The sequence below is a fragment of the Athene cunicularia genome (genome assembly GCF_003259725.1).
Source record: "Athene cunicularia isolate RWA chromosome Z unlocalized genomic scaffold, athCun1 chrZ_part3, whole genome shotgun sequence".
Classification (NCBI taxonomy): domain Eukaryota; kingdom Metazoa; phylum Chordata; class Aves; order Strigiformes; family Strigidae; genus Athene; species Athene cunicularia.
Genome location: NW_020799144.1, coordinates 123,626 through 140,921, shown reverse-complemented (window position 1 = coordinate 140,921; position 17,296 = coordinate 123,626). Strand labels below are relative to the sequence as shown.

The 17,296-nt window shown below is 40.0% G+C and overlaps 1 protein-coding gene across 1 annotated transcript in view; it reads right to left on the bottom strand.

Moving 5' to 3' along the window:
• ARHGEF28 (Rho guanine nucleotide exchange factor 28) overlaps positions 1-16,927 on the bottom strand; it is a 59,544-nt gene extending 42,617 nt beyond the window's left edge. The window contains 5 exon segments of the mRNA XM_026866647.1: positions 2,716-2,827; positions 4,136-4,280; positions 6,737-7,038; positions 9,395-9,525; positions 16,671-16,927. Coding sequence (XP_026722448.1) covers positions 2,716-2,827; positions 4,136-4,280; positions 6,737-7,038; positions 9,395-9,525; positions 16,671-16,755 — 775 coding nt within the window. The 5' untranslated portion in view covers positions 16,756-16,927.
• Positions 16,928-17,296: the final 369 nt, after the last annotated feature.

Here is a 17,296-nt window from a genome sequence, read left to right as displayed (position 1 = left end):
GGGGGGAATAGAGCGAGAGAAAAGGATAGAGACCACTCTATCATTTCAAAATTAGAAGCTATTCCTTTCACAGACATTTTTTGCAAAGCTACTCCAAGTATGGTTCAGAAAGATACTTTAACACCTGTCTAAGTCAAAGCATCAGACTATGCCTTCTTTAAAATTACATACAAACTTAAACACACTTCACTAAATCAGTGTGTCTTCAGACAAATGTACACCAGGTTAGTGAGAGCTAGATTATTTGCCAAAGAAGCAGCAAGACTAAAAGTGCATTTCAGTTAGTTGTCAGGCACAACCTGTGCCGCTGGATGCTTTCGGAAGAAAAAAAGGCCATGTACCCACGGAAGATGAAGACAGCCTCATGCAAAAAAGCACTGTGGGGTTGGCATTGAGGTACTTACTACAAGGGTGGAGCAGAGACACTGACTTAGAGTGAAAGAGCCTGAAGGAGGGATTGACCACTGTTCATGAGCACACCATCTTCAGAGCAGGGACAAATCCTTTACTGTTACAGCCTGGTAATACTTTCATGAATAAAAGCAGGTAGTTGTTTTAAACCTGAGCATACTGAAAAGCTTCCATCAGAAGTGGATGGTCATTTCCCACTTTCTTCTTGTACTTGTGCAAAAGACCATCCTGTTGCCATCTTGCATTTGTCTGCTGCGGCTTACATTTCATTGCAACATACAAGGTCAGCTGCACCTCTCTCCTGCAGAGCTAAGGCCTGAGTGAGATGTCCAAACAGAGGGCAGAGGGGAAGGGGCAGGTTTTCATTGTTCAGACACCTGCACAGGCCCAGACACGATCCCACTACAGCCCACAGAGATCAAGATGAACTATTTGACCTAGCTTCTTGGACCAAGCTCTTGAGCTAGTCCCATACCCAGCTGCAACTGCTCAAAGTGAGAACAGCTATGCCAACCTCACACAGTAATCACCACTGCCAACTGCCAAACTCTCTTCAGTACTCCCAGCCTTGCAAAATGCTGACAAGGAAGGGACAAGGCAGGAAGTGCTGGTGGCAGGGAAGCACCAGCAGGCACTTCAGCAGACCACCACCCTCCCTCCCAGCAGCACACAGTATCTGTGGTGTGAGCTGCAGAACAGCCTGTTTCCAAAGCATGAACAGGAAAGGGTTTCCACCTTCCCCACAAGAGAGGTGAAGGTCCAGCACCCAGGAGGAAGGGGAGAGAGAATGAACAGGACATGGGCCTGAACCCAGATCAGGCCAGAGCAGGTAATGGCATCTGGATGAAGCTTAATGGGCTGTGACACCAACAGTCCCTTAGCTGCAAGGTCAAAAGAATTCTGTTTTAACTTTAAGCACACACACAGCTTTGCTGATCTGCCATCCTCTGCTTCTGCGACATACCTCCCTCTTTTTCTTCTGCCTTGTTTTGCCAAAGACTTCTCACCTAATCTGTTGGATACAAATGGTTACAAATACATTAAGTGATGTGGAAAAATACAACACAGCTGTGTGCTGCAGGCTGTAGTACATACTCCTTACAAGGGGACATGAAATCTTACAGTGAATTTGAGCAACCACAAACAAGTTTTGCTGCACTGTTTAACACAATTTCTTAAGGAAAAAAGATGTCTGCAGTTGCTATATGTCTGCCCATCAGCTTCTTCCACCTCACCTTCACAACAATTTTTAAACTTGATAACTGGTTTCAAAGTCAACAGTAACATTCTCACAACTTTTTTTTTTTGTGTTTCTACATTCAGTGTCATAGAATCACAGAATGGTTTGGGTTGGAAGTCCTTCAAAGATCACCTACTCCAACACATGGCAGGGACACCTTCCACCAGACCAGGTTGCTCAAAGCCCCATCCAACCTGGCCTTGAACACTTCCAACGGCAGGGCATCCAAAACTTCTGTGAGTTCATCCCATGTGGTTTACTGTAATTCACATGTCTTACCTCTTGCTCAGGACTAGTGGAAAGCTAAAGGTATACTGGAGGGTGAGACCAGCTGGAAGTACTGCAATGGCCAGGGTTATAGGGACAGAGGCCAAGTCTCTTGAAATGCAAGGGTTTAAGTGATGTGATCCACATGAAAAGCACAGTATATGTATTTCACCCTTTGTATGTTTTTCAAATATAGCCCATACCCTTACTGCACAAAGTGTGGGTTGCCTTCTAAATATGAAACTATGTGTCTAGAAATATAAAGCATGTTAGAAACAATTTGTAAAAAATTATAAGCTTCTTGCAGAGACATCTCTGACTCCACTTGATGGAGAGGATGGGTTCTGCTTCCCAGCCTGTAGAGGTGACAATAGGCCATCCATGTTTCAGAGATTCCCTGCTATCCATGGGAAGCTGGGGCCATCTACCTTCTTTGACATCTCTGTGTCATCCTGAGCTTCGTTGTGGTCTCTGCTGGGCACATCTAGTGGGAGGTTGGGGTAAGGATCTTCTGAAAAGATTACTGCCCTTGCCTACATTACTTTTTCTGACTAATGGTCTCCTAGTTTGGGTGCCCTCCCATGGATCAGATAGTGTATCAGGGGAAGGCATGATGAGGCAGTAGATGGGAGAAGAGCAAGGGATGATAGTAGGGGTACTCAAAGGAAATCAAACCCTGCTGTCACATGTGTTGGCAAGGTCTGTGTACACAACAGCCCCGAATAGAGCCGTCAGCACTGGCCTGAAGCCAACAGACACGAGATGAGGCTGTGCAGATGCAAAGCCAGAGCACTGACCTTCATTCGAATCCCCAGCTGCAAAGTCCTGAGGAATGCAAGGTCTTCCTAATAAACCTTTGGGCGAGGAGTAGGAATAGGAGCGTGACCGAACCCCAGACACTGCGGATTCCTACAGAAATTGCAGCAAATTAAAACGTGTCATTTCGAAAGGCATCCGCAACAGAAACAAAACAAATCAGTGACTGAATTTCTGGAAGACAGACAGCTGGCCACATGTATACGTTTTCTTGACTTCATTAAAGCTTTAAGTACAATTTTTTAATACTTCATTTGAATTCTTAGAAAGTCTATCATATTTCCACTATGATAAATTTTTGTACATTACAGGAGATAATTTCTGGGTGCAAGTTAGACTGTGAGAAATCTTACATTCTTCTCCAGTTTGGTGGCAAGCACCGTCCAAACAGTGGTTTTGGCCATTATTTCTGATGACCAAGGCTATCTTCTTTTACCAAGCCAGCCATTAATCTTAGTACTTTAATACCTCAAGACATTTCATGGAGAATAATGCCCTGCTTGGTAATTAATGATGTCAGAGCTTCAAAAGAAAGGTGTGAGCCTCCTTCTCTTTTCCCTCTCTCTCTTTTTGTTGTTGTTGTTGTTGTTGTTGTTGCACTTGAAAGGATTTTATGATTCCAAACATGTCAATGATAAGGCTTGAAATGAAACCTCCTGATTTATGAAACATCATTTACATTTCAACCGAGCCTACTCCTAAACTGTTTACGTTACTGTTTTTAAAATTAGCCCTAACAGAATTTAGTATTTGTGCTGGACTCTTTCTCCCTTCATGTAATCATTTGCTGAAGGCCAGATAAAACTTTACAATGACAAGTCTGTCTAATAAAAACATAAAGAATCTCTATGAACAAAAACTAACTCTATATATGTCTGAAGATCTCAGAAATGGCACCATGGTCTAATGAAAATGAATGTAGCCAGGATACTTTAGAAAGCCATTAATAAAGAGGAGAGATTTGCACTGGTCAATGCACAAAACCCAGCTGAATTTCCCTGTGTCTAGCCGTTGTTTTAAACAGGCAGCAGGCTGGCTTTATACTTTACAAAGCTGTTACCCTTTCCCATAACTACATCTGGTTAAGCATTTCCTCACTAAATATATTTTGGTTAGGAAATGCTGATTCACTGAACCTGAGATATTTCTTTGGAAACATTTCTGGTAAATGATGCTTTTTTCAAAGCTGAAGCAAATCTCTGATGGATGCTTCACACGGCTGCTGCCAATCCCAGCCACAAACAGGGATCTCCAGCAACATGACCCTGTGCATGCTGCTCTCCAGAGACTAGCACTGCCAAATAGGAACTCATTTTTTGACATCAGATTCAGATGTTTCTCACATGTTTTCAGTTATTTACTTAAAAGGAAAACAATGCAAACCAAGATAGTATCAAATACCTTGGGCTGCAGACTGGTAGGTGAGTCTAATCCATCTCCACTACAATCCATGGCCTCTGAAGAGGCAAGGGGAGGGTAGTGAACACAGGGTCTGTCCAAAACACCTCCACTTCTGCCATCTACTTCAAGATCACTGAGACTTGTGCTGAAGTAGAAAACAAAGTCTTTGAGTCACATGAATTCTAGTAATGATCCATCTCAACCTTAATGCAAACAAAGATACTGCTGTATACTCTGATCAGTGACAACCCAAACCACCATGATTATGTTTGCTCAGTCGTGCTCCAAATCCCCTCTCAGGCTTGTGGGCATCTGGTCAGGGTCCTCAGCCACTCTGTACAGGACTTGTCTGACCCAGCCTTGTGGATCTGCAGCACAAATATTTGCATCACCCACAATCATGCAGACTCCAATGATTTTCAGACCCATGTTCAGCATCTCCCTTAAAATGAGATGTTTTGTTCCACACATGTACCTGCCTCTCTATACAGATAAGGAGTCCTGAGACAGCTAGCTCAGATTTCAATATGAAGATATGCAGGTATATATGGATATTTTGTGTGTGTGTGTCTATTTGAAAGATATGATGTGGTTATTCACAGACATCTTTTTTTCTACATCTGACTTGATGGAGGATGGAAGAGAAAACTAACAAGAGAGATGAAGGAGGGTCTGAGATAGTTTATGAGATTCATTTCAAAAGATATAAACTTTAAAACATATAGGACTACAGACTGAAAAGTCTCTGACTAAATCACTACTTCAGACACCTAAGGACTATTCAATTGGTGAGGGTTCCTGAGCAGGAGAGTGCAGTATTGTTTCTCAGTAGTACCAGGGTTTCCCAGGATGGCCCCCATTAGCTGCAAGAGCAAGTTCATGGTCTCTTCATCAGAGTGGCCAGAAGGAATGGTTGACTGATTGCAATAACATTCCAGCCTTACAACATAAAACTAAATTATGTGTGGTATTTCTAAATAGCCACAGTTCCTACCAGGAATAATAGCACAACAATTTCTTCACACACTACTACAATTCACTTTGTCAAAGAGGAAATCTATTGATACTGTCCAAAATTACTACTTTATTACACTTCTGGGGACCACTTTTTGCAATGTTTCCTAGTAATAGCCCATGTGGTGTCTCAGAAACAAGTTATTTACCTGCATTAGCAGCTACTGTCACATTTTAAAATTGGAAAAGCAATATGTCTCTATGTCAACAGACAAGTGCACATTTCTTACTAGGGTTAACTTACCTGGGGAATTTTTCTGCTACAAGAAGCTGGTTAAAAATCTGCTACATAACTTACCACATCACCTCAGATAGTTCAAGGAAGGTGTTGCTGGAATTACATACTAATAGTCTTTTTTCATGAGTAATGTTTGAGTCACCATTGACATATTAAAGTCCATCATATCTCCCTGAAAATTCATACAAGCTCTTAAAGCTCATACATAGGTACCTGACCTAGGTCTTAAAAAAGGTGGGAATATCTTAAAATGTATAGGAGAAAAATGTTTATGACAGAGAATCAGAAGATTATTTATAGTAAACTATGTGATATTCCCATAGCTAGCAAAAATAAAAGGTTTGGGAAAGAACAACTCTTAGTCTGACATTTGTTGACTTATCTGTGTTAAAAGATTCCTCCTAGTAGGACTTTATAATTGTATAGGAAACTTAAAATTAAGGTAGAGAAAACTGTCATTGTACACTTCAATCAAAAATGGAGAGACACTACTGCTTCCTTACTGTTTTTACAAAGAACTGATGCCCCCCCTCTAACTAGTCCAAACAAACACTCTTGAAAGGTGGGAGACAGGTTCAAACTTCCTCCTGTACAAGAATGAACTGATTTCATGTCTCTTCTATGCAAAGAAGCAATAAAGCCCTTTCATTTAGGAACTTACTGACTGTTAAAAACAAAAATTATAGTTTCATCTTCAAAGCTCTCTGCATTCCTGAAGCGAACCAGTTCCCAGCATAACCTGAAGTCATCTGGAGGAGGGTCCTCAGACAACTGGCTCTATTCGCAGCAAACCTTGTGTCCCAGCAAAAGGGAAGGAAACAGCTTAAATCTATCAGAAATGTAAGCTGCACTTTGCATTGTCTTTTGAAGTAAAAAAAAAATAAATATATGAATCAGGAATAAGTTGGTCCATCTACACATTGTCAAAGAATGGACAAAGATTCCCAGAGAGTTCAACAGATTTTGGATTATTTTCTTAATTGAAGATGTAAGTGAGAAAAACTAGGGTGAAATTCTAATTTCTGACAAAAATGCCACACTATAATGAACAGCTGTTTTGTTGTGTTTGTTGGGTTTTTTTTAAGAATACATACCAAAAAAGGTATAAAAGTACAAATTTACATTAAAAATGAATTTACTTAGATGACACCTTTTATTTGTTAAAAATGTCTGTATAACTGATTTACAAAAACAGATAATTCATTTAAATTTAATTTAAATATCAGTAATTGAAAACAGTGATTTTAACTCAGTAATAGTATTTATTACTCCAGATTCTGCTTCATCTTTTGAAATAAAAGTTTATCATAAATAATCCTTATTCTGGCCATATCAAGGCAATTCCATACCTTCTTCTTTTCATGTCAGCATAAAGTTGGCCCCGATCCTTAATAAACCCCTGGGTCTTTAATGGAAGGTATGAATCTGCTCCACGTGGATCAGAAGTTGAAACAGTATGTCCTAAAACTGCATTTTCTTCATTTTTCATCAGCCTTTGGTTTCCTGCATTTGGAACATATATATATTGGTCATTGTCCTCAAGGGAGGGAGATGAAGAGCTCTTAGCCATCAGGATTGAGCTGGTGGGATTCAGACATATATCACTGCTGACACCATCTCCATGAACATAATTAGTCTTTATATCTCCAGCCTGCAAAGAAAAAAATGAATTCTGGTAAGACGCAGTAACAAGAGGGACTGTCAAGGAACAAGGACCAGATTAGTTTGCCATTTTATTTATGGTTATACATTTTGTCTTTTTTGCCCTATTACTTTTTACAGCACATGAACTGAAAGCAAGTTATGTGGCTAAGAGATTGCAAGGGCATTACTTTTTTCCATAGTTACGGTAGCAGTGAACTGGTACTTGCAAGTCTAATGGATTTCTCACTCATATTTATACCTTTTGATAAAGGTATCAATATATTTAGAGCTTTTATTGAAAAATATCCTTGTGTCAAGCAAAAAATATGCATAATACATTAGCATGCGAGATATATGGAGAAGTCAAACACTGTGCAATTTAATTTGGAAAAAATCAGCCTACACATCATGCACTTTTAGTTATCCAGCATCAATTTACTAAACTTTGAGATATATATACATGACCTGCAACATAGGTTATCCAGGGTATCTTTATTTTTTGTCATTAAGCAATTCTGGGCCTGAAACACCCTCGTCTTGCATAAAGACAGGAATAGAGTTGGGAATTATAATTTCTCAGGTACAGGGATCAGCATTTAGATCCTGATAACAAATAATTATTTGTGCAACTGAGGTTGAATTCTCATGTTGACGCTGCAGATGATACTAAAATACAGTTTATTCTCAGTCTTTTAGTTAGATGTTACTGTCATCTATTTAGATGCTGAACAATCCTGAATAGTCATGTGGCCAGTGAGAACACTCAACCCCCAAAAAGCACGTGTTTAAAAACAAGAAGAAAGAAAGGATTGTAAGCATCTCCAAAGCCCTGGTCTTTAAGACTGATGACTTCCTCCTCTCCAGCCCCATTTGAGATGTGTTTTCATCCTTGTCATTATGATGCTTCTCTTAGTAAAAGACAGAAAGAACCGCTGTTTTTTTTACAGCAGCCTGTATTTGCATTCAAAGATATGGCCCATGCAAGTCTGCAGGTACTTTTGTTGCATTGTGCAGATGTGATGCACAAAGGTTAAATGCTTCTCTTAGGTTTTACGCAGCTGTTCCTCCCTTCCAAGTTACTCCTGCCCGGGCAGAGCTTCTGGGCAGAGCTTCCTCTCAGCACCAGAAGGACTTCCTCTGGCAGTCGCTCCAGCTCCTGCTGTGTGGCGCATAAGGGAGAATTTGGCCCCAGTCAGCAATTTAACAATGTTGAACGTGGTTATGTATTCCACAAAGGTTAATTATCCAAACTGAAAGGCCCTTTAGCAATATACTCGGGTAACATCTGCATCTGTAAAGGAGCTGCACTTCTGCAGCTCTCTCCTCCCCACCTGGAGATTGTTAAAATCAAGGGTTTACAGATTGCATATACAGTCCCCTGCCAGGTGCTCACTCCTAGGTCATTATTTCATGGATCTCTCTTTAACCTTAGGTGTATTTTGAACATGCTGGCCTCTAACTGAAACTTTCATCTCAGCTGTCACAATGGATCTGGATCTGCAGTGAATGCAGTGGATGAAGTGTTTTAAGGAAAAAAAGTAAAAAATCACACTTGTAAAGTCTCAGCCAACTTCTAACATTATGATCTGATCATTTCACCCCAGGGAGAGTCCACAACAGCTTACAAATAAATAAAACACTTCACCCATCACTGAAACAGCTACAGGCCACCAGAATTTGGTGGCTGTATAACTACACACAACCGTTATACATAAGAGTTTGACTATTCCCCCTTGCCCAAGCTATGATATCTGAGTGTGACCATGGTAGAGGGATTTCAGGTGCAATATGGTGATGTAAAATATAATTTGGTCTGAACACTCCAGCTCATCTCCAGTGCTGGTGACAAATAAATCAGAAACATTAATACTAAGCCAGAATCTCTAGTATCAGAATGTTCTGTGACACCTGTAGGAAAATGACTTCACCTTTTCAGCAATATCTCGTTTTTGCTGAGCCTATAAGCTTAGCTATAAGCTTATAATTAACTTCTGAAATTAGCCAGCATCAGCAAATTCATCTCCTGTGAATGTGCATATAATTCAGAAAATCTGAAGTTCACATGAGCAAGTTACAGTGTGTTAATGTTTCTTAGAAAGAAGCAAATACCATTTAGCTCACACACAGAAAAGACACTAAGACCTGCCTTAGATTTCTCCCTGCAGGCTAGGGAGAATAATTCCTATCATCAGCCTCATAAATGTGTTATAAAATGAAGCTGAGAAGAGTAAGGCCATTTTTAGAGCTTCGTTAATTGAACCCACACCACTTCTGACAGATGCAGAAGATGCTACTACCACACAAATAAGCTACTCTAACAGAAGACGATGAAAACTTTATCAGAAGTTCACACATAAGCTTACTTGGTCTACTACCATGCAGTTTGCATATACTTCATCACTTCTACTCATCATGGCAGAAAGTCTGGCTGCATCAAAGGAAGTAGGTGGAGCCTTGAGTTTTCGGAATACATCAAGGGTAGAGTGTCTCTGCTCTGGAAAAAATAAGTTGTGGAAAATATGCCATTAAATCCCAAACCATTTTCTACTCATGTACATATACTGTCATAAAAATGGCCAAGTTAAACATTAAGCACCAAATATTAGGATTACAATTTGAGTAATATATATGTGGCCACTCAAAAACTTGCCCATTTTGTAATTGCCTAACACTTGCTATATGTTCCAAGAAGCCTACAGTTGACAAGACTCTAAAAGGTACCCCAGAGTCATTCATATAACTTAAAAATAAGTGTTCCTTCACCTTGGTTAGCAAAACTTTCTATTTTCCACCTAAGATAGAACTTCGTAGAGATCCATGGCTGCAGAACGACATATGACAAGATTTATGGACTGGGATGAAATATGCATGATTCTGGCCTTTGTGTCAAACACCTAACATCTGTTACATTATATGAACGGAATACTGTTCAACTGCAGTCAAATAATGACTTTCCTAAAGCATTCTACCTACTGGGAGCAACATAAATACTAACCTTAAACCAACAAAGCAGATTACTGTTTTTAAAAAAAAAAAATTTAAAAAAATCAACAAAATTGTAAGAGGGATGTAAATAAAATACCACTGAGAATGCATTTACAGGGTAATAGCAATCTATCAAGATATGACCATGAACAAGATATTTGGGATGAAGACTGCATCTGGTCTGCTTTTGGTACTGAAATGAGAAATTATCAGTTTCACCAGAAATCATTGACAGAAGTTCATAATTTAGTTTTCAACAGTGTGCTCATGACTGCAAATATTATAAAAAGCTGCATGGCCTGACTTAATAAAGAGGCTTTGAGCCACAGAAAACACAACCAAGTTGTACAGAGACGTTGTCAGTCTGTCCTGCAGGCCCACTTCTCTTAAAGCTGATTATATGTATGAAGAGCATGCACCAATCCATCATTTGAGCTGGTACTCAAGGCCTCATATTATCTTCTGATTGTAAAATGAACAAAATTTGACAAAGTGGAAACCAATCTTTTTCTAAACTGTGTAAAAATAGGCCTTTTTTTTTTTTTAATCACAGTTGTAGCATAATTTTCCTTATTTTAGGATGCTATGTCAAGCATTGCCATTGGATGTCAACTGAGATAGAGTGGCATGAGAACAATGTGATAAAGTATCATATATCCAAAAATCAAAACTCTCAATAAACTTGATTCCAGTTTGACTGTTATTGAAAATTATGCAGAAGACTCTCCTCAGTCTGCATCAGAAATTTATTTTCTATAAGGGTGAAAAGGAAACAATACCACTTTCCCCAGGCTACATTCCTAAAGTAGTGTAACTGCCTTTAGATCACAGAATGATACAGCATGGTTTTTGGAAGGGAACTTTAAAGATCATCTACTCCAACCACCCAGACATGAGCAGGGACATCTTTCACTAGATCAGGTTGCTCAAAGCCCCCAAGATGCCTATAGCCATAAGATTGTAAGAACAGATATAATGAAGAAATGACACTGGATTAGAAACTACACTTAACAAAGTCTGGGGCGGAGGGAAGGAAGGAAGGAGGGAAGGAAGGAGGGAAGGAAGGAGGGAAGGAAGGAGGGAAGGAAGGAAGGAGGGAAGGAAGGAAGGAGGGAAGGAAGGAAGGAGGGAAGGAAGGAAGGAAGGAAGGAAGGAAGGAAGGAAGGAAGGAAGGAAGGAAGGGTCCCAGACCACTGCCAAAACTGCAATGCTACACCACAGCTTTTATTTAATTTTAAGATGCTGCCTCATGAAGCTCAAGAACAGTAAGCTCTGTCCTTAGAGAAAACTGGAAATTCTCATTTAGAAATGGCACACTATGAATTATTTGGTTTCTAGTCCTGGCAGGCCTTGTGGGACCTCATACCATTAAAACATCCTTACACTTCTCATTTTGCTTCTCCCTCCTGCCAGAATTTTAACATGATTTTAGAGACTGCCATCCTGAGAACTGCTAAAGCTACCAATTATTTCCTTATGTCTGACCAGATCCCAAAGCTTTTGTTTATAAATAGTACAAAAGCATTGTTTTCTGCAGCAGTTCAGACTTTGGCAGCTCAAATCATATGGAAATGTGATTTGGCAAAACTGGAAGTACTTTCTTGTGGCAAGGAAATCTTTCCAAGAGATGGTCTTAAACCAATGGCCAGGAAACATAAAAACATCAGACTCTCCATTGCTTCTTGTATGCTTATTACCTTCCCCAGCATGCACTTCCTCTCGTATACAAACCCACTGTGTACAACTGGCAAAGGCAGTATTCGGCTCCAGTGCTACTTTGCAAAGGTTCAATACATGACCCTGAAAAACAGCCCAGGCACTAGGGATTCCCGAATCATGGTGTAAAACCGAGCCTATGGAGACAGTTTCTTGACGTTATCAACAGTCCCCACTGCTGGGGTCTCTACAGACAGTTAATGGACTGCACTACGAATTATACATCCCAAGCCAGTAACAACAAATTACTTCACATTTTTATTTATATAGCAACTTCTAATACCACATTTTACATTATTTTAAAATTCTGTAAGACAGTAACAACCTAAGTAACAGCTTCTGAAGCAAGCTGCTGCAAATACGTTATGTTAGAATATGTTATCTGCAGTGCTTTCCAGTGGTAAATCTTTGATTATCACTGCTAAACATCCTATGTTTTTCTGGGGGTGGTCTAGTCAGTCTGTTGTTAATGGTGAGATTTCTAAAAAAAAAGAAAAATATTCACTGGGGTTTTAAATGAACAAACAAAAGGTATTTTGGGCTTCATTTTGCAGTATGACCCCACTGTACTTCCTTACTCCCACTCCGCCCCCCAATCTCAAACATGCATGAAGAGATGACTATATCAACCTAACTTTGTAACATGAGAAGTATTTAAAGACTTTGATGAATGCAGAGGAGAGCACAATTAATTACACATTGACTGTGCTAGTAACTTATTTCCACTAGACAGGCCTGCATAGTTTAAAAAGTGACAAAACTGTCACAAACATCCACATCACACACTGCATTCATACGGCCCCACTAACTGCCTCCAGCCTGCCTCAATGGCTACAAGTCTTGGTCTTATGGGGACTATCAGCAGACTTTCCTCCAGGTTAACATGGCAGCAAGTAATATCTCACTGCACTGGGTACCAGTAGTAATATGCAGCAAGGCTGTCCTTGCCTGAAAGATGAGGAGTATCAGTAAAATACATGTTTAAACGACATGTCTCAAGAATCTTCCCTACCCATTCAAAATGCTTTTTCTCGTTGCAGATGAGCACTTGAGCATAGATTATGGAAAGACACATAAAACTGCCAGGGCAAACTGGCACTTCTTGTAAGAGTGAAGGTGTCCCCAAAAGTTTTAACTATGAAAGGTGTTGCTAATGGATGTCAAGATGCTTACTAAGGTAAAAATGACCTAAATGAAACACAGCAGAATTGACTCTAGTACTGAAACAACCCAGCAAGTACGGCTCACCAAGCTGATCCCACTGCCAGATCTGAATGCTCTCTGGTTGTGTTCTGTGCCATGACCACAGAAAAAGAATAAAATAAAGGCATGTCTCCTTTAGTAGAGCCTGTGGCTCTCTGCCATTTGCCTGGTAAACAGTCAAGAAAGATGCATGTGTTATTTAGATGTAGGTCAACAAAAGCTACAGTGCTGGGAAGGATAATCTCCAAACATGGATAAAATAAATATCCTTGATCAACAAATAACTAAGCACAAGATCTCTACATCTTCTGTAAAGTTGTCATCAAAGTTAAACAGCAGAGGCTGCACATTTTACCAGGCACAAAAGCTTATGAAAATACTTTAAAAAATCCACATGATCATCATAGCAATAATTCAAAACATGTTTTATGCTGGCGTAAGAAAATGTATAGCCTTAAATGACCTGTGTTGGAAAATGGCAAGAATGTAACACTGACTGTTCCATAAACATCAAAGCTTAAATCATTCTATGAGAGAGCACACAGAAAAAGAGGAGTGAAGTACATCAATGTCACCAAGCCAAGAGCCAGGATAGAAATTACAAATTCCCTTCTCTAGATACAGTGAATAGTTTTCGGACAGCTCATCACATCTACCCCCAGCAATCTGAGCAGGCGTTAATGTATAACTGGAAGTAACAGAGCTAAGGAATCAGTGAAAAATGCAGACGGCTATGCACATGGGTCATGCAGGACTGCAGAAATACTCCTCTAAATCCAGAAGTGGTCACCTGAATTTGGAGAAAAAGTCCACACTTTCCTGGTGAGGGGCCAACTGAAGTGACATGCACATCTGTAGATATGGACCATACAACCAGTTTCAGTGGGACATCTTAGTCCCTAGTCCAGGTGTTTTAGTGCTTTTTTTCAGACAGTGCAACTACTCATAACAGCAAAATTAAGCAAGTATATAAGAACAGCATTACACAGAGGGTATAGCAAGGTAGGCTTTGAAGTACCATTGTCATAAAGATGAACATTTAACTGTCCTAAATCTACAAAGTAGAAACCAAAGCACTGCGTTTCCTATATATTACATGGAGAGAAACAGGCACCTGGATGCTAGAAATCATACCATTACATCCAAGATGTGGTCCTAAAGTAGCCACTAAGAAGAACTGAGAATAAAGACACTTTTCAATCACTGACTTTGATCTTTATCACCTAAACATAGGATGGGAGAAAGCATCTGTTTCCAACGTGGGATTCACAGTCCTAACCTCCATCCCTGAAGCAGGCACCTTACATACTATACAAATGAATATACAAACAGAAAAAAGTTGGTGTCTCATTTTATACACAACAGCACAACAGATAAAGTACTTTGATGCTCAGTTTCACCTCCCTCTTCCCAAGTAGACTTGGTGCATAATTCCCACCTCCCAGCACAGTGGGACAGACTTGTCAGAGACAGATATTCTCAGCACCCCTGAAGGTTATTAATGTCTCCAGAAAGGCTCTGAGAGTCACTGCCTCTGAACAGGCAGGACTATGCATCGCAAGAGCAAGGGAGAAGAGACCTGCTTTATGGCCATTTCACATTAAATAACAAAATAAATAGCATTAGGGATCTTGCAGAAAGGAACAAAACTCAGACTCCCCCTTTCCAGCCCTATCACTAAGACACAGTCATGTTCACATGCTCTGTTGAGCCTAATTAACCTTTAATTATGCCATGCACATGCAGCCTCAGCAACAGGGAGTCTGCAATGCATGGCCCAAAAGGTGAACAGCCAGCACTTGGTTCCTGCCAGCCCCCACGAGTTCAGGGGGAAGACAGGGGCTTCACCAACCAGTCTGAGAGGTCCCCAGGCAGGGACAAAAGCTGACCTTGGAGCATGCAAGGAACTTAAAATCTGAAAACCCTGATGCACATGGTACAAAGCGGAGTGTGAGACTTTCCACTTTCGACATTCCCACCGGAGTTTTGCACAGTTCCTCTGCTTCCCAAGGGAAGCAACCCCAGACCAGGAAACCAACAGCTGGCTGATTCATAGGAGAAAAAAGGACGCTGACAATTCATTGCCCATATTAGCTGGAGCACCCTGAACAGGTACGCAATGACTTCATGACTTTCAGTGTGGAGAGGAAGAATATCGCCCTGTTTCCCACTGGGCACTAAAGTGTCTTTTTCACTGAGACCCGAACTTCTGCATGAAGTAAGTGCAGCTGTGGTGTATGTGCCCCACACCTGTGTGTCAGGATCAACTGGCCATGTCCAGATACTACAAGAAAAAGACACAGCTCATGAGCATAGATAATGAGTCTGCTGTTCCCTTGCAGAGGCACTTCTTCCACCCACAGACAGACAGGATTTCAGTTCCCCAAGCACAAGTGAACCCTTGGACTTTACCACTAAAACATGCACCCAAGAGCACCTTCTTGCTCCAATATATTGTCAGCTGGGCATACAAGCCACATGTGTCGGTATACTATTAACAGGGATGGGAAACAAGATACAATACTATAACATGAAAACACCAGATTTGTATACAGTGCTTTACAACAGCTGAAGTATTAAAAAACGAAACCTAAACCTGTCTAAAGGTAAAATAAGTAACAACAGAAGTGCCATGGAGCATGGGTGCGTTACAACAGCATTTACAGATAAAATGAGTCCTTATGAGAGATGTAAAGAACACATACCATGCAACTTGCAACCCACGTCATCTTCTTGACAAAACTGCATGCTCATCCATACACATTGCAGAAACTCCTATGTGCTTGGGAAATATTGGATTTCCCCATGAATAAAAGTTAAAAATTCAGAAAGTTTTAGGCATGTTAAAATGTGCAAAATACACATTTTTCACTCTAAAACTAAGTCAAAGTCTCATTCTGTGTAAACATGATTCTCCTGGCTCACTGACTTTAATGACACTGATGAATCTTACTTCTCTTATTTTTCCCCTTTATGAAACACAAAAAAGCAATTTATGGAAGGAGGCACAAATTACATTTTTGCCATTCTTTCTCTTAATTTCTTTGCTTTTAAATGTAGCAAAAATTTATCTTTCCTCATTAAAGCTTTCAATGATAATTCTTTCTAACATAAACTTGCTGGTCAGTGCCTTTCAACACCCTTAAAACCCCTTTTTCATACTGACAACATTTATAATGCTGACCTCCCAAATGAGGACAATGTCTAACTGTGCAAAGACAGTAACTGACCCTGCCACCAAAAAAAGTAACTGACCCTTTCTTTACAGAAAGAGGAAGATTTCCCCCTTTATTTTGGTAAGATTTTTGTTTTGTTTTGTTTTGTTTTTAAATCCTGTTAGCTGTTGAGGTGCATTTGAATTAGCAAATGCTCCCTAAATGAAAACTGTAACCAGCAGAGCTTTCTGTGCAGAAACTGCTAACCCGTGCAGCTCCCAGGGTGTCAGAGCTGCTCAGCGAGAGCTACACATGCTACCAGTAGAAAACAAAGCCCTAAGAGAGTAAAGAAATAAAAGCAGTTTTAAAGAACAGTACATAATTTGGAGAAAATACTTTCTTCTTACTTAAATTCCAGCACCATTATCTACAAAAGCATAACTAACAGTGAGGTAGACTTTTGATGGGAAGAAAATCCACCTTATGGAAACTGTTTATAGCCACCTGCACACAATCAGACAATGAAAAGAAGGCAGAGCTAATAAGCAAAAGTAATTTAAAAGAAGACAGCTTTTTCTACCTGATTTGGATGCCCTTCTTCGAATCCTCATTTTTGGTAAGGAAGGCCAAGAGTAATTAAAAGGTGAATCAGAGTCTGAGTCCATTTTTGTGTTAAATAAACAGATTCCCAAAGTTGTACTTTGTTGTTCTCAATAGCAAGTCAAGTCTAAGAGTGATGTAAAATAAAGGAATGGACAAAGAAGGATCAAATTGCCCACTAAACACAGGGGAGGGAGAAGCTGTAAATGTTTGCTCTCTTCAGGCGTCCAGGCATGTAGACAGATCAGGCTGCGAGTATTAAGGCAGAAACAAGGAGGTTAAAGTATGAGAGCTTCACGTGGAGCTGTTGCATCGTGGTCCAGAGCTATTTGAAAGGTCACTGTGTGCCAATGAATCATTAACTCACCTTTCCATCTTGATGTAAATGAAAACAATAGGAGCCGAATAAGAAATGAGAGAATACATCTCAAAAGTAAACAAACTATTGAAAGCTTTTTCAAAGCTTTGTTTCCATGTTAAAAGTGGGATTTACAAGGACTCTCCAATTAAGGATAGGCAAAATGCTAGAATTAAAGAATCCAAAGATTAATAGTAAATTGATAGCAACCTGATGAACCCTATATTACTGCAGAGCAATACCTGTCT